Here is a 16,940-nt window from a genome sequence, read left to right as displayed (position 1 = left end):
GTGACGAAGCAGGTGAAGATGGAAACGGACGAACACCAAACTTGCTCGAGGGAACGGGAGGTCCTCTTATAAAGTGCTTCATAGGGTCGGGGAGGAGAAGGAGGGAACAGCTCTAACGCGACGCAAACCGGAGGCCTGGCTGGGTGGAAGGGACGAGGAGTACGTCATCCCCGCTTCGCCAGCCTGCGTGTCCAATTAGTGCGTGCTTACAGCGTCTAGATTGCCTCGCAGACGCTGTATCTCGCCCGTTTTACGGCGGCCTTCAGGGTGGAGCGGGGTCGGAGGTGGTCGCAAGTCTCATTTCATCGTGGGGTTGGTACGCGAACAAGCCATACACACTAGCATGCCTTGATTTTACCTGCACATGATCGTTTTCAAAGCGTGGGAAAGGATCCCTGATGTTATCTACGGTTCACGGGAATGGATGGCGCATTCTGGAGGAATGATTGCCGGCTTTGTGAGACGCGGTTCTATGCATGAGCTCGTCATTTGTGCTGCATACAGAATCGTAAAACACACCGATGTCTTGCATAACTGGACGCTATCGGATAGTGGCGGGGTCAACGCTGGAGATCAGGGACTCCGTCTATCTTATCGATAGCACCCTGCGATAAGATAAGCGCTTCCTACGACCAAAAAAATTTCGGTGGATTTGCGGTCCAAGGTGAAAAGAACGGCCTTCTCGACCGACCGACTTGCGTAGAAGCGCAGCAGCAGCAGAGGTGTGCGCAAACATGGAGCAGTTGCACAAGCCGCATCGCAAGCCCAAGGAGAAGAAGAAGCACTCCGGTACGGTTGCTGAGCCTTTTGCTTGTACCAGGACCTCATTGCTAACTACATACAGGGCCCAACCCGAAGGCTTTCTCCTTCTCCAACCCGGGCAAGCTTCAAAGAGCGGCAACGAGATCTCATGATGTAAGCCGGGGTTTACCAAGGGACCTGCTGGCTTTTCAAGACTAACAATGTGATCAGATCAAGGAAAAGCGTCTCCACGTTCCGCTCGTCGACCGTATACCCGACGAACCCCCGCCGAGGCTTGTAACTATCGTCGGACCTCCTGGTGTCGGCAAGACCACCCTGCTGAAGTCTCTGATCCGCCGATATGCGAAGGAGACAATCACCGAACCCCAGGGGCCGATCACGGTCGTGACTTCGAAAAAGCAGAGGCTCACTTTCCTCGAGTGCCCCAACGAGCTGGAGGCAATGGTGGACATCGCAAAGGTCGCAGACATTGTTCTGCTCATGATCGATGGGAACTATGGCTTCGAGATGGAGACTATGGAGTTCCTGAACATCCTCGCGGCCACAGGTATGCCAGGCAATGTCTTTGGCATCTTGACACATCTCGACCTCTTCCGGAAACCTCAGACGCTCAGAGACGCAAAGAAGAGACTCAAGCACAGGCTCTGGAGGGAACTCTACCAGGGAGCGCATCTGTTCTACCTTTCCGGCGTCATCAATGGCCGTTACCCCGACCGAGAAATCCACAATCTGTCCAGGTTCCTGTCCGTCATGAAGAACCCACGACCTCTGATCTGGAGGAACTCGCACCCATACACGGTCATTGACAGTTTCCGGGATATTACCCACCCTACCAAGATTGAAGAGGACGAGAAGTGCGACCGTTCAATTGTCTTATCAGGGTATCTACGAGGAACGAACTTCGCCGCGCAAAATCAAAGAGTTCACGTCGCTGGACTGGGAGATTTCACCGTGGCCAGCATGGAGGTGCTTCCTGACCCCTGTCCAACGCCAGCAATGGACCAGGCTATGGCCAAAATCACAGGCAAGACCGGAAGGAGGAGGCTAGATGAGAAAGAGAAAAAAGTGCATGCCCCCATGTCTGACCGTAGCGGATTGAAGATCGACGGAGACGCTATCTACATTTACCGCGAGAAGGGCTTTACCTTTGACAAAGATGCGGAAAACGTAGAGCGCGGCGAGGGCGAGGAGTTGATCATCGGACTCCAAGGCGAAAGGAGACTACTCGGTCAGACCGAAGAGGGTGTGCAACTATTCGCCGGCGGTGAGCAGATCAAGGAACTCGCCGAAGAGGATACGGGCAGGAAAACTCAAAGGAAGGCCCGGTTTGCCGAACGGGACGAGAATGACGACGATGACATGCCCGACGATGAAGGGTTTGTCAGCGGCGAGGATGAAGATGGGTCCGATATCGAAACCGAGTTCAGGGAAGAAAAATTGGGCAAGGTGTTCCGTAAGGACGTGGACAAGAACGGCGGCGGCGACGACCTGGCCTTTGCTGACAGCGACTCGGATCTGGGATCCATGTCTGGGGACGAGGAGGAAGAAGACTTTGACGAAGATGAAGATGAGGAAGACTTCGACTCTGATGAGGAGGGCGCTGCGATCAAATGGAAGGAGAACATGGCGGAGCGGGCCAAGAGCCTGCATGGCAAGAAGCGCCCGTATCAAGCCGCCGATCTCGCCAGGATGCTGTACAATGACAAATTGTCCATCAGCGAGGTGTTGCAGCGCTGGAAGGGTGCCGACGAGGATGAGGAAGAGGAGAACATTGAGGACGATGATGAGGATGATGATTTCTTCAGCAAATCGAAACAAGCGAGGGAGGATGATGGGGCGGAAGACCGTACTGTTCCCGACTATGACTACCAGGACCTAGCTGCTCGATGGTCTGATGATGCCATCGAAGCGCTGCGGGCCAAGTTCACTTCTGCTGACCTCTTGGATGAGGACGGGGATGAGGACGATATGAGTGGGTTCGGCAGCGAAGGCGATGAAGACGACGAGGACGCCGATGATGACGATGATGATGACGAAGGTGACGGTGCATTCGAGGATCTCGAGACAGGTGAGCAGCACGGCCCTTCCCAGGAGGAGCCGCCGTCCTTTGAAGAGCAGCGAGAGCAAAACGCCCGGAGGAAAGAAGAGCTCAAGCTCCGTTTCGAGGAAGAAGACAGGGAGGGCTTCAAGAACCCGAAAGCAATCGCACGGAAGGAAGGAGGCAACGAAGACGAGTTTGGCGAGGATGAGTGGTACGACGCACAAAAGGCCCTAATCCAGAAGCAGCTTGATATCAACAAGGCTGAGTTCGAGGAACTGGACGAGCGCCAGAGGACGGCTGTAGAGGGCTTCCGGGCCGGCAAATATGCCAAGATTGTCATCGAGGGCGTGCCCGCCGAGTTCGTCAAGAACTTCCAGGCGAAGATGCCCATCATCATGGGCGGCCTCGCCCCTACGGAAGACCGCTTCGGCTTCGTCCAGGTGCGCATCAAGAGGCACCGTTGGCACAAGCGGATCCTCAAGACGAACGACCCCCTGATCTTCTCCCTCGGCTGGCGGCGCTTCCAGTCCCTCCCCATCTACAGCATCTCCGACTCCCGCACGAGGAACCGCATGCTGAAATACACGCCCGAGCACATGCACTGCTTCGGCACCTTCTACGGGCCGCTCATCGCCCCCAACACGGGCTTCGTCTGCTTCCAGTCCTTCTCGTCCTCCAACCCGGGCTTCCGCATCGCCGCCACGGGCACCGTGCTCAGCGTCGACGAGTCGACCGAGATCGTCAAGAAGCTCAAGCTGACGGGCGCGCCGTACAAGATCTTCAAGAACACGGCCTTCATCAAGGACATGTTCAACTCGGCGCTCGAGATCGCCAAGTTCGAGGGCGCCGCCGTCAAGACCGTCTCGGGCATCCGCGGCCAGATCAAGCGCGCGCTGTCCAAGCCCGACGGCCACTTCCGCGCCACTTTCGAGGACAAGATCCTGCTCAGCGACATCGTCTTCCTGCGCGCGTGGTACCCCATCCGGCCGCGCCGCTTCTACAACCCCGTCACCAACCTGCTCGGCGGCTGGCGCGGCATGCGCCTGACGGGCGAGATCCGGCGCGACGAGAACCTGCCCACGCCGCAGAGCCGCAACAGCCAGTACCGCCCCGTCGAGCGGCAGGCGCGGCACTTCAACTCGCTCAGGGTGCCGCGCCGGCTCGCCGCGGAGCTGCCCTTCCGGTCGCAGATCGTGCAGACGCGGCCCCAGAAGAAGGAGACGTACATGCAGAAGCGGGCCGTGGTGCTGCGCGGCGAGGAGCGCCGGGCGCGCGACCTGATGCAGAAGCTGACGACGATCCGCAAGGACGTGGCCGAGAAGCGCCGGGCCAGGAAGGAGGAGAAGAGGGTCGAGCACCGCAAGAAGCTGGCCGACGCGGCGGAGAAGAAGGAGGCCGGCGAGAAGAGGCGCAACAAGGAGTTCTGGAGCCGCGAGGGCAAGAAGAGGGGCGCTGGGGCTGAGGGCGGCGGCGGGGGCAAGAGGAGGAAGTAGGAAAAAAAAAAGAAATCAAGAGAGGGTTTTGTACCATGGTTCTAGTGGTCCCTGGGAAGGGCTGACACCATGCTTTATGAATCATCATCATTGTCACGGCGTATCTTTTTGTCTATAATGGGTACATATGTAGTAGATCACACATCAAAAAGAGTGTTTCGGGGGAAAAGAATACCCTATGTGTTTATATTCATAAAAAAATTGGTTATGGTATCTTTCCATCACCAGTGAAACTTTTCTTTCAAGTGATGTTCATGATATATGCGTCTCACGCATGTGGTTTTTCCAATGTGTGTTTTCCTTCAAAGCTTACTACGAGGGTCGTCCTCCTCTTTCGTCTGCTTTTGGCTTCCGCCGGCACTGCCATATAGCTAATCAAAGATGCGGTACTGGGGGCTGATGTCGCTGGGCTGGTTGAAGCGCAGCCGCTTGTCGAGCGAGGCGATCTCGTCGATCTCCTCGGGGGCCAGGTCGAAGTCGGTGCTCTCGAGGTTCTGCTTGAGGCGGTCGACGCTGTTGCTCTTGGGGATGACGACGATGCCGCGCTGCGTGGCCCAGCGCAGCAGGACCTGGGCGGGCGTCTTGCCGTGCTTGCCCGCGACGCGGGCGACCGAGGCCTGGGCGAAGAGGGGCTCGACCTTGAGGGCGTCGGTGTTGTTGAGCTCGATGAAGGACTGCGGGCCGAAGGAGGAGTAGGCCGTCACCGTGATGCCGCTCTCCTGGCACATCTTGATGAGGTTGGGCTGGACGAGGTAGGGGTGGTGCTCGACCTGGTTGACGGCGGGCGGGATGCGGGCGTAGGAGAGCAGGTCGTAGAGCAGCTGGGCGTTGAAGTTGGCGACGCCGATGGACCTGACGAGGCCCTGGTCGACGAGCGACTCCATGGCGGCCCAGGTCTCGCTCAGTGGGGTGGGGTCGAGGGGCGTGGGCTTGGTCTGCTCCTTGTCGGTCCAGAAGCAGGGCCAGTTGAGCTCGCTGTGGGCGATGTACTTGAGCGAGATGGGGAAGTGGATGAGGTAGAGGTCGAGGTAGCCGATGCCCCAGGCGTCGACCTCGAACTGGCCCATCTCCTGCACGTGCTGCTTCTTGTGGTAGTTGTTCCACAGCTTCGAGGTGACGAAGATGTCCTCGCGCTTGATGATGCCCTCGGCGATGGCGCGCTGGACGCCCTGGCCGGCCTCGCGCGAGTTGGTGTAGTCGTAGGCGCCGTCGATGTGGCGGTAGCCCAGCTTGATGGCGTTGTAGACCGACTCGGCGGCGTTCTCGCGGGGCACCTTCCAGATGCCGTAGCCCACGAGGGGCATGGACTATGTCTTCGGTTAGTTGCCGTGGTTTTCTTTCACACTCTCATATGATATCGGACGCTCTCCTTGGTGTGATTGGTGGTTCCGTTCCATTGCTGGACATGTACACACACACAACACACACCAATGTCTCTCTCACAACCCCTCATCGGCGGGGTAAAGAAGCTGTTTCAATCTACAGGGGAAGAAATGAGCTTACCTTGCCGTTGTTCAGCTTGACGGTGGCAACCATCTTTGCTATCTGTGATCTGTGTGGTTTTCGTGTGGATGGTGGGGTAGAGAGTGAGAGTGAGTGAGAGGGGAGGGGTATCAAGACGTGATGTTCCGGTCTACGTTTTCAATGCAGCAGTAAGAGGAGAGAAAGAGAGGGAGGAGCAAGACAGGCCGAATCCTGAGTCGCGACAGTCACCAAGTACCCGGGCGCATTAAATACCTTTTACTGCTCCTCTACACCAACCTTGGGTATTGGATTTTTTTCCCGCCCGCATTGCGAAACGCTCTGATGCGATCGGTAGGGGTTGCCCCGAGCGGCTAAGAGAGAGCAGCGCTGGAGCCCCTCGAGTGACGACGGCGCCGATGAACGGGGCGTCATAGCGTCTCCACCCGCTGTTCTATGCGCGCCAAAGAGCTCGAGCCGGGCCCCTCACTGCCGGAGCTTGCTGTGGTGGGCCTGGCTTTGTTTACCTGCACAGGTGTATGGTTTGCCTTTTGCAGGTGTTGCAGGAGGGGGCGCGGAAGTGTTGCCAGATACGACGAGAAGGTGTGGCATGTTGCATCGATTTAGGTAGGTCGACACAGAGGATAGGGATGCACGCTGCTTGGCATCCAGGTAGGTCGAAGCGGGAGGGAGGGGGAAACAGAACAACTGAGAACATGGTTGGGCCTGTGTTGGTGACATTGGCCCTCGAGTCACTGGTGTGTCGGGGAATGGGATTTAGTCAAGGCAAGGGCATCTCAAAATGGTATTTCCTGAAAATGGAAACCTGTATCACGTCGGTAGCCCTGCCGAAATTGCTTCTAGAACAAACAACAAGAAACAAGCTTGGGAGCAAAGCACAGGGCAACTGCCAACTGTCGATGGATTCCACTTGCCCTTTCATCTAGTTGGAGGGCGGACACTGCTGGCAGAATCGGGCGTTTGCAGGCTCGCTTAGTGGCACGGGCCACTCTCAACCGCCTATATAAACTCGCCTGCCCTCCCCATTTTTCAGACCCTTTCCTCTCTTTTTTTCTTCATACTTACCTTGTTCGACGAGTCCGGTGATCAAGAAGACTGGGCCGTAGGGTGGGAAGCCTGCATTGCACATCGTGGCGCTGACCGCTTTGGTTTGTCCTTCGGGGCCGACCCGGGCGTAATTTTTGCTGCCAAAACCAAACACTTTTTTTTCATTGTGATCGTCGCCTTGACTGCGATGACATGAAGAAGAAACGCAAGTACGGTGCAGACGGAGCGGACGGATGCATGGCCAATTAGGTGCACACAGGCCGGCATTGTACTTTGAGGTCGTCAGCATTTAGTCAGTTGGCCGTGATTGGGCGAGTCAAGGATACATGCGCAGTCAGCCTGTTTGATGTCGTGCACTGTTGATCAGCCAAATTTGTGGTGTTTTGGGCCGTTGACGCCTACTGTGAGTACTCCGTAGTGCCTGAAGGGAGACGCTGGATTTTGCCAGCTGGCTGGGTTTGGGCCAGAGAATCACTAATCCAAAACCAAAATCTCGAGCATAGCCACATTCATGCATACTGAAGCGGGCTGTAGCGACCAATAATATTGCCTCTTATCTCCAGGGATTGCTTGCGAATGAGAAAACGAGCTCAGGGCGACTCGGCCAAACACAAGTCTCTCGAGGGATCCCTGTCCGTACTAGAAGAGCTGCGAAGAACAATACGACCAGGGTAGCTCAGTCGCGTCGTCGCAGCTTTGGCAACGCGTGGATAAGAATAGGTCGCCGCCTCCAAATCATCGACGTGCTGCTTGTCAATTGCCACAACGACGTTGCCGTATCTGATGTCGCCACTGCGAGGACTGACAATCGTTTTGACCTCGACTCTGTGATTGACTGATTTGTCAAGGAGGACGACACATGCGCTGGGAGACCGAGTAATGACGACCTTCTGACACAAGGTGCTAATCGGCTTTATTCGAAAGCTTTTCGATGCAGCCCATCCGTAAAGGGGAAAGCCCAGGTCGACGAGGTCATTCAGCCAATCCGCGTCAGATGCACTAAATACGGGTGGGATAGGACTCATGTACTCGATACTTGGCCAGTCGTCCGTTTCACCCAATTGCCGTTACGCCATGGTGGCCACTCTGCACCATTGGCGGTGTCGTTCGTCGCACCAGACCATGACGATGTATCAAGCCTGTGAGACGGGGAGACGCGCGAAAAGAAGGTTGTCCGGGCTCTCAAGAAGGGCTTACGCTTCCCCGCGTTTCGGACAACTCGAGAGATCAACCTCATCCTACGTGGCTTCGTGATTGTGTCTACCCTGAGATGCGTTCCGTTGTCACAATCCCGCGAAGGTACATGCAATACAAGGCGATCGAGTATCTACCTACCTCTGTTTAGAAAAGGCAGCAGTGGCAGTAGGGCTCCCTATCTTGCGTAACCTACGGCATTTCGAGGCGACATGGATCCTGCGAAAGACGACAGCAGGGATGGGCTGACGCAGGATGCGCCCAAAACAAGGCCAATGCGCCCTCAGCAGCTTTAATTACGGTTTGCTCCCACCTTTTTGGAGCTCTCTGTGCATCTTCCCTGTCACATCATCCCCCTTACAAAGCCTTTCTTACCGCTTTCCAACACTGCTTTTGTTTTTCTGTCTTGCACGCCCGTCCCATGGAGGGATGACTCACTTCCGCAGTCCCGCGGTCGGCCGTCTCCAACGCCCAGCCCTGGTTCCGGAATTGATACGGCTCGCTCCTCACTGAATTCTACCCTCCCACAACCAAGCCGCTTACCCCAGGGCCCAGGCAAAATGGCACACACAACATTTTGATTGTTACATCGATATTGCAGGTCATTCAACCGCGGCCGAGGTTTGGTGTGCTTTCTTTGTTTATGTTTACCTGCCTTCTTTCTCTCCATCAGCCGGCACCGTTCTGATGGCAGCTCATCTCCCCGCTGTTTGAGCATCATCGTGTCTTATATCTCGCCATTTCAGTTCACCCTCGCCATCGCACGACCACGATCCCACATGCCTTCCTCTTTTCTCAGTGACCAACCGTGATAAAGGCAAAGACCAACACAAAACCTCCTCTTCCTCTCACCCCTCAAGGATCTCGGTGTTTCTTTTGATCTTCCAAGACGCGCCTATCCTTGCTGACTCTGGCTCTGACAACGGCGGTTGCTCAGTGAGCAACAAGGTCTGCAAGCTGGAACATCAACACCAGTTGCAACTGTCCGTTGTCGGAGAGCATCATCCTGACTAACCCAGACCAGACAACATCACCAGCACGGCCCTGTTTCCCCCATGCTTCGCACCAAGAAGTCCTTAGTGCCTCAGGACAGCATGCATGTACCTAATACAAGGTGGCATGGATTCTGACTGGACGTACCAAGTGGAGACTCGATGTCGTTTTATGGGTCCGAGAAAGATATTGGGACATTTGAGCAGCCCGACCATGGGAAAATCTGCCAGTTGCCCTTCTTCCCACTTTTCCCATCCCCTTCCCGCCGGCCCATTGGCTGGCTTTCACTCGCATCGCTCCTCTTCCCAAGTTCCCACTGAAAACAGAATGGGTGGCCCCCTTCCCAAGCACCGAGAGTGCGACGCTCATCGCCCTCCCTCGAGTTTCGAAGTTCTCGACCTCGAAGCGTCTTTCAGAGATGAACTTTCTCAGTCGGTCGCTGGCTCGGTATCGGGTTCGGCGGAAGAAGCGAGACTACCCGACTGTCTATTTCTATCCTTCATACAATCATCACCAGATCAAGGTAAAACCCCCGCCAGCCTCTCACAGCCTCCAGGATGCCTCACGAATGGCAGGCCAGGTAAGAAAGTACCTGGAGCGCAGATTGGCGGTGCCGTTTGCGGATGGTAAAGGTGGGAGGTACAGCCCTGGAGGTAGCTACCGCCAAGGTGTCGTGCCTGGGCTGGGGCGGGTTGACTGACTCTGCTGCAAAATGCGCCGCTGGCCGCCCATTTGCCCTTCTGGTCTGGCCCCCCCAGTCGAGTCTTCTCTCAGTCTCTCGCACCCGACCATTCTGCGCTGCACCACTGACTGTACTTGCGCGCTGCACTGGACTGGCTGCTGCTCCGCTCTTCCCAGCACCCGCTCCCAGCGTGCACCACCCATCCCATCTCATTCTTCTCTTCTCTCTCTCTTGTGTTGTGGCCCCTCGCCCTCCTCCTCCTCCTCCCTCCTCTACTCTTTCTTTCTTCCCAATTTTCAATTCCGCCTCTCCTCTTCGCGATTCACACGACAAGACCTTCTTTGACTCTAGGCGACCCTAATCTCGAGTACTCGGCTCATCTTTTCGGCTTTACTCACCTGTGCGCCGTCACGATCGATTCCCTTTCTCGAGTCGCATCCTTGTCTCTTGTTTTCCCCCAATCTCTCCCATCCTCCCAAGTCCGCCGCCCACGGTCGCTACACCTCTCGCGCGGAAGTAGACGAACCCGATTCCACGACACAACGATCTCGATCGCCTCGATCAACGCTCTGCCTCCCACTTGCCATTTCCTGTAGGATCGCTGCCGTCTCTCACACACGCGACTCGGCGGCTTCTACGTTGTCCATCCTAGAGGGTGTCGAGTCTTCGTTCCTCGTTCCACTGGTACTTGCAGCACGTCGCAAGCCTCCTCTCGTCCGACTCCAGTGGCGGATGGTATGCCGTCCGTCGGTTTCCTCGTTTAGTTTTGTCGACTTGAACCTCGTTGCGTCGCGTCGAAATCTCGTGTGCCCAGTCATGACCTCCCGGCCGCACAGATAATTCGTTCGCCTTTCAATCCTCGGAACTCACCCGCTTCGCGAGGTTCCTACTAGATTATGACAGAAAAGATACCGTCGCCGTCGACGCAGACCGCGAATCCTAGTCAGATCATCTCCTCCGCAGGCAGCGTCGCTGTCGCACAAGAGGAGCCTCAGAAGGTCGAGCCGACCGTCGAGGAGGAGCCCTACACAATCAAGTGTATATGCTCGTTTTCTGACGATGATGGAAACACGATATACTGCGAGACCTGCGATTCCTGGCAGCATATCGAATGCTACTACCCCGACAACGTCCAGGAGGCCTATCGCGATGACTTTGTCCACTCGTGTGTCGAGTGCAAGCCCCGACCTCTCGACAGGCAAAAGGCCTTCGAGCGACAAAAGGCCCGCCTCAGCATGTCTATAGTCGAGGAGGAGGCCGCTGACAAGAAACCCAAGAGGCCACCTTCCAAGAGTCACAAAAAGAAGCCAAAGCCGACAGACCTGCAGCTAAATGGCCATGTAGCCGGTGGTGACCAACCCAACAAAACCCACGCTTCGGGTGATCACCCACCGCCATCGAAAAAGGCCAAGAGTTCTCACAAGACGAATCACTCCATCAGCTCACAAGCCGCCAAAAGGAGCCCTTCCTATGGCAATGGTCGTACAGGCCAACATGGTCATCCCCCGAGCCCTGCCACCACACCCCCGGATCTCCCCAGCGATTTCGAGCTGCATACGTACTCGTCGGGATTTATCTCATCCTGCAGCGAGTCAGACGCGCAGATTGTGCATAGCAACTCCTTCGCCAACCTCATGATTTCCAACACGATGTCCCTCTGGCTGCGCGAGCCCCAAAGATTGCGGCAGGAGACGGGCCAGGACTACGACGACGTGTTCCAAAACCTCCCCTCAAATATCGACACACTCAAACGCCCGCTGCGCCTCGAGACGAAACAATTACCACACGCTCCTGAAATCCAATGGAAACATTTGACTGCACCGGCGACCATCGAGAAGGATATTCCCTTGATGGAGCTGAATGGCCAAATCGGTCTACAACGGGATTACTGTGCCGACCCTTCCAATCGGTGGGAGGAGATGACCTCGCCGCTTCCCTTTGTCTTCTTCCATCCCCTCCTACCCCTTTGCATCGACACGAGACGAGAAGGCTCCGAGGCGCGCTACGTCCGTCGAAGCTGCAAGCCGAACGCTGTTCTGGACACGTTCCTCTCCGACGGCTCCGAATATCATTTCTGGCTTGTCAGCGACCGTCGCATCAATGCCAATGAACAGATCACGATACCCTGGGACTTCCGTTTTCCCAAAAAGGCCAAGTCAAGGATGCTGCGGCTTCTTGGATTAGGAGACGACGAGGCGACCGCTCACGATGACCAGGATGTTGACGAGACGGAATATCATTCCATTGCCACTTGGGTCTATCTGATACTGTCGGAATATGGCGGGTGTGCCTGCGACCTCGGACCCAACTGTGCATTCGCGCGCTTCCATCGGAACTACCATGGCCGAACCCAACCTCGGGCGGAGAAGAAAAAGAAGTCTCGTAAGCCAAAGGCCCACACCATTTCGCCTACGAGCACAGGCCACGCCACCAACAGCCGCGCCCCCAGCGAGGGTCATCTCGATGAAGGTGCCGATAATGATGGTCGGTCGACACCCGGGGCCCGCAGCAAACCTCCTAGCCGAGACAGGACGCCCACTGCACGGCAAGGCTCCTTCGATACTCTGGGCATACTGACAGAACCCACCGACCGCGACAAGCGCAAGGTCGCCATGGTTGAGGACTCGTTCCGTCGGATGGAACAACAGCCGCCTGCCAAGAAAAAGAAGCGCGTTTCGGACGGTACGGGAACTTCCGGGGCTACGAAATCCAGGAGTCGCAGCATCAATCAAGGTTCCAATCCCCAAACGAATGGTTCCTTGACTCGACAGTATGTCGACGCGGGCACTTCAAGGAGCAAGTCTGGCTCGCCTGCCAGCGCTACCTTTCAGAGCAGTGCGCATCCGTCTAGGCCTTCCAACGGCTTCAGAACCGGGTCGACGGCACCTACTTTTCGACACGCCTCAGTCGCGCCTCCTTCCAACTACTGCGATGCCGCTGTGCAGACCGACCCTGTCGAGGGCGAGTGGTTCAGTGGCTCCCAGGAGAGCCCACGACCGAAACGAAGGATCATCTCGCTCTCTAAGCGACTTCTCGAAAGCCGACATCGTTGCCGCCTAGACGACGAGGTCAGGCGCAAGCAGAGCCTGTCAATTGCGTCTCAATCGTCGCCGGTGATCGCCATGGATATCGACTCACCGACGGAGGACAAGAAGGTGCCCTTGGGATCGCCGACGGATACAAAGGAAGAAAACAAGGGCGCCGTACCTGTCGCCGGCACCGTCGACGTTGCTATGACCGACGTCCCTTCCACATCACCGCAATTGAACCAAGCGCCCGTGAACGGAGTTAATGGCGCTTTGACAAGTCCTGTCAAGTCGAGCAAGTCACCGGATTTACGGGTTCAGATGCCTCCCGTACCCGCCTTCGGGAGCCCGGCCTCCGCGACAACCACTCCTCTGACCGCCTCGTCGATGATACAATCACCCTTCTCCACCACTCTGACCAGTCCCTTTGGCCTGTCGTCTGTCAATGGCGTAGCTGCGAATCCGAGTCCTGTCAAGAAGAAGATGAGCCTGAGCGACTACACGAAGAGCAGGAAGGTCGCTGCTGCCCGGCCATCTGTTGGCACGTCTCTGAAGCCGTCTGTTTCAAACGCGGACGATCCAAAGTCGGCGGTTAGTGTGGAAGGTGTCACGACCGAGTCACCTACCATTGAGAACGGCATTGACGCGGCGCTGTCAGCGGCCGCTCCTCAAACGAACGGATCTGTATAACACATCTACTTGTCTGAGCATGAGGGATCAGATGATATCATCTGCGTGTGTATATCATCAGCCCGGGAATGCTGCCCTTCTTTAGGCACCACCGTCTTTCCGCTTTTATATACGTCGGAATTGCTTGCTTGATGTCTAGCCAGGCGTTTTTTCCTCTTTCTCGTTGCACAGTCGGTCCCTCACCACGTTTCTTTACTCCTTTTATTATGCCTTCGGTTCCACAGCTCAAAAGCGGGGGTGGGGATATCATGGACAAGGATGTCCTTCGGGCTGTGTTCTGGCGTTTTCAACTTTTTATTATTTTTGGGAAAAGGGACAAATGGCACGGTGTCCGGCATGGCTTTCTTTTTTGGGTTCACTTCTCAACGGGGAAGAGAGTGTTTGAAGCTCTGGTCCGACAAGGTTCGCCTTTGAGCGGCCGCTTGATGGATACCCCCCCGGCGACGTTGATTGAGGAAAAGGGAATGGCCGAACAATGTACGAGGTTAAAGGGGCGTTTTTGATCTCCTCGTCTTTCTGATGACGGGGGGATTGGGAAAGGGGAAGCGGGCTTTTGTAGGATTGGCTTCCCCCGCGGGGTACGGACGAGGGCAGACAGGGACAAAGAGAAAAAGGCTTCTTTCTACAGAGATACCGCCTCTTCTCCTCCTCCTCCTCTCTCTCTCTCTTCGGCCTCCTTTTGTATTTATAACCTCTTTTTTGCCGCTGAATGTCCCTTTTTTGAGACGGCAGAGATAGGAAAACACCACCCCCTCGAAATGTTAAACGAAATATTTTGTTGTGGAGGCAGGGCTGTTCGTGCCCTTTGCCTTTGCGGACTTTACAACTTCAGACTTGGTGTTGAACACTTGGTGCAGACGTGGGCCCTGTGATGATGTGTTTGTATCAAGCACCTTGGACCGCGTTGAGATGAGATGAAGGTGCCAAGATTATATTCTCATTGCCGAGGGATTTCTTCTAGTAGGACATGCTATTTACGTCTTTTGGGGGTTCCGTAATCCTCTCGGCCCTCTGGTAGCGAGAGTAGGAGTAGGAACCAAACAGAAATCTAACTACTGTACAATTCGGTATTCGCTCTCAGGTATGCATGTCATGTGCTTCTCTCTCTCTCTCAAAAGTCAACAATATCCCTTCCCTTTTCAGACGGACCGAGATTTCTTTTTCTTTCCTCTCTCTCTCACACACACACATATTCTATGCACACATGGACAAAACACAACAGCCACTTCCCAGGCTCCCTCTCAACGCTTAAAGACGGCATTCTCACACGACAGCGGGCAGGCAGCGCACACGCCGTCCTCCTAGGGCGGCGGCGAGCCTCCGGCGACGCCCCAGTTGTCCTCCTTAAAGACGAGCAGCGCGAGGCGGTGGCGCACAAACAGGCCAAAGAGGCCGACGAGGAGCTGCACGGCGGTGATCTCGGTCGCGAGGCGGTCCTCGCGCAGGGGGCCGCGCCAGACGAGCCACAGGTTCAGGATGGTCAGGTTGGTCGACTCGGCGAAGAGGCCCGTCTCTCTGTCGAGCGTGACGCGCACGAGGCGCAGGCGGTGCAGCAGCAGGAGGGCCCAGCGGACGGGCGGGCGGGGCTGGCGCTCGGGCGTCCAGGGCGTGACCGAGGGCTCGAGGAGGCCCGTCCGCGCGTTGAATTTCGGGAGGCGGTGGCGCGGGCAAGGGACGAGGCCGAAGATCTGCGGGGCCGAGTAGAGGAAGTTGAAGATCTGGGGCAGGAGCAGGAGGATGAGCGTCTTGGAGAAGTGGCCGAGGACGGAGACGACGACGAAGACCATGCCGGCAAAGTAGCAGTAGGTGTCGCCGACGAAGACGCGGGCCGGGTACCAGTTGTGGGCGAGGAGTGCGCACGAGACGCCGAGGAAGGGCAGGAGGAAGTAGAGGGAGAAGAGGTGGGAGTCGGTGGCCGGGTGGGGGTAGGGCGTGAAGAGGTAGAGGCAGTCGTTGAGGACGAGGAGCAGGGCGATGACGATGGACTGGGAGACCTCGATGCCGTTGATGCCGGCGAGGATGTTGATGCTGTTGGGGGAGAAGATGGCGATGGCCGTCATGTAGAGGTAGTAGAGGCCGCCGAGGTCGAAGAGCTCGCCCAGGTAGGGCTGCAGCGGGATGGGGATGACGATCGAGGTGACGCCAAAGTCGACAAAGTAGATGACGAGCAGGGGGATGGCGGCGAAGGCCGGGATGAAGAACTTGTGGCGCCAGCGGATGTCGAAGAGGTCGTCGCCGATGCCGAGGAGGGCGATGGACTGGAGGGCGATGATGGCCGAGAGGTACGAGGCGAGCTGTTGGGAACGAGAGGAGTTAGCTTGAGGATTTATTGAATCTCCGGGAGCATGAAAGGGGAAAGACACAAACCTTGCTGTGCGGGAAGCGGTGCAGGAAGCGGCCCTGCTGGACGTGCTCGACATGCAGGACGACGTCGCGGTTGCCGCCGCCGCTGGTGGCGGCGACGATGTCCTTGTAGAAGGGGAAGGGGATGAAGACCATGATGACGAGCAGGTAGACGACGGCGCAGATGGCGCCCATGCACTCGGGGATCTCGCGCCTGTGCAGCTTGCTCATGTCGACGCCCTTGATGTCGGCGCGCAGGAAGGTGGGGCCGAGCCAGCGGATCATGGCGTAGCTGGCGGCGAAGGCGATGCCGCTGAGGGCGATGGAGGCGCTGAGCGGCGCGCCGTCGTCCTGGAAGGTGTTGAGCAGCACGGCGACGCAGGCGGCCGACAGGGCGAGCAGGGAGAGCGTCTCGGTCGTCGACAGGCTGCCCGCGCTGGAGCTGCCTCCACCGCCGCCATGGTGGTGGGGGTGCGAGGAGTGCGAGTGGTTCGAGTGGTTCGTCATGTCGGCGGTGGTGTCTGTTGGAGTCCGGGGGAGGGGGTTGACGATGGCTGGATGCACATTCTTTGCGTTGGGAATTCGTGCAGCAGAAGGGTTCCCAGATGTCACTTGAGAAGGGTGGTTTCTGGCACCAGACGCGGCGCGGGGTTGAGAGAGGGAAACAAGAAAAAAAAGTCGCGATTGGAAATGACAGCTTTCAATCTTCAAATCTAATGACAGCTTGCTTGGTGGTGGTGATACGCTTGGAGGGTCCGGCGTGCATGTGAAATGCGCTAATCAGGAGGGATGGACCCCTGTCGGCGCCTGAGACTGAGCATGGGTTGGCATTGTTTCAGGTGATTGGTCCAAACTGTTGACATGCTGGACAGCACTTCATATTCCACTCCGAGCCTGATCAATCAATCCTGGCCTTCGTCTCCGTCTTTTTCCCTGACAAGCAGGTGCTCAGTAGGCAATGCTTAGTTACAGCCAAAGGAATGTTCATCTGGCTTGCATCTAGTCATTTGTCATCTGTATGAGTGGAATGAGTGATGGCCAGATCAGTCGACGGGCTGCTGACAGAAGGACTTCAATACCCATCAAATCCAACCTTCACGACGGGCATGCGCATATCTGAGAGCGAGATTGCTCCAGATCTACACAATCAATCTCGACCTTGAGAAAGAGGTGGTTCTTGGTCGCGA

General features: G+C 56.5%; 4 protein-coding genes across 4 annotated transcripts; 2 read left to right on the top strand and 2 right to left on the bottom strand.

Annotated features, from left to right (window-relative positions):
• Positions 1–734: 734 nt before the first annotated feature.
• Positions 735–4,296, top strand: E0L32_010660 (uncharacterized protein; the record flags this gene model as incomplete). Its single annotated transcript, XM_031133302.1, has 3 exons — positions 735–789; positions 845–915; positions 973–4,296. The coding sequence occupies 3 exons, from the start codon at positions 735–737 to the stop codon at positions 4,294–4,296; spliced, it is 3,450 nt and encodes a 1,149-aa protein (XP_030989373.1).
• Positions 4,297–4,667: 371 nt separating this feature from the next.
• E0L32_010659 (uncharacterized protein) lies at positions 4,668–5,832 on the bottom strand (the record flags this gene model as incomplete). The annotated part of the gene is made up of 2 exons (XM_031133301.1): positions 4,668–5,603; positions 5,800–5,832. 2 exons carry the CDS (start codon positions 5,830–5,832, stop codon positions 4,668–4,670), a joined length of 969 nt encoding a protein of 322 aa, XP_030989372.1.
• A 4,758-nt stretch (positions 5,833–10,590) lies between these two features.
• Positions 10,591–13,410, top strand: E0L32_010658 (uncharacterized protein; the record flags this gene model as incomplete). The annotated part of the gene is made up of 1 exon (XM_031133300.1): positions 10,591–13,410. One exon carries the CDS (start codon positions 10,591–10,593, stop codon positions 13,408–13,410), a length of 2,820 nt encoding a protein of 939 aa, XP_030989371.1.
• Positions 13,411–14,711: 1,301 nt separating this feature from the next.
• Positions 14,712–16,260, bottom strand: E0L32_010657 (uncharacterized protein; the record flags this gene model as incomplete). The annotated part of the gene is made up of 2 exons (XM_031133299.1): positions 14,712–15,704; positions 15,778–16,260. The coding sequence occupies 2 exons, from the start codon at positions 16,258–16,260 to the stop codon at positions 14,712–14,714; spliced, it is 1,476 nt and encodes a 491-aa protein (XP_030989370.1).
• Positions 16,261–16,940: the final 680 nt, after the last annotated feature.

The sequence above is a fragment of the Thyridium curvatum genome (genome assembly GCF_004353045.1).
Source record: "Thyridium curvatum strain D216 chromosome Unknown NODE_88_length_166537_cov_86.287828, whole genome shotgun sequence".
Classification (NCBI taxonomy): Eukaryota; Fungi; Ascomycota; class Sordariomycetes; order Thyridiales; family Thyridiaceae; genus Thyridium; species Thyridium curvatum.
The sequence above is the reverse complement of the archived record's forward strand: the minus strand, read 5'-3'. Positions and strand labels throughout refer to the sequence as shown.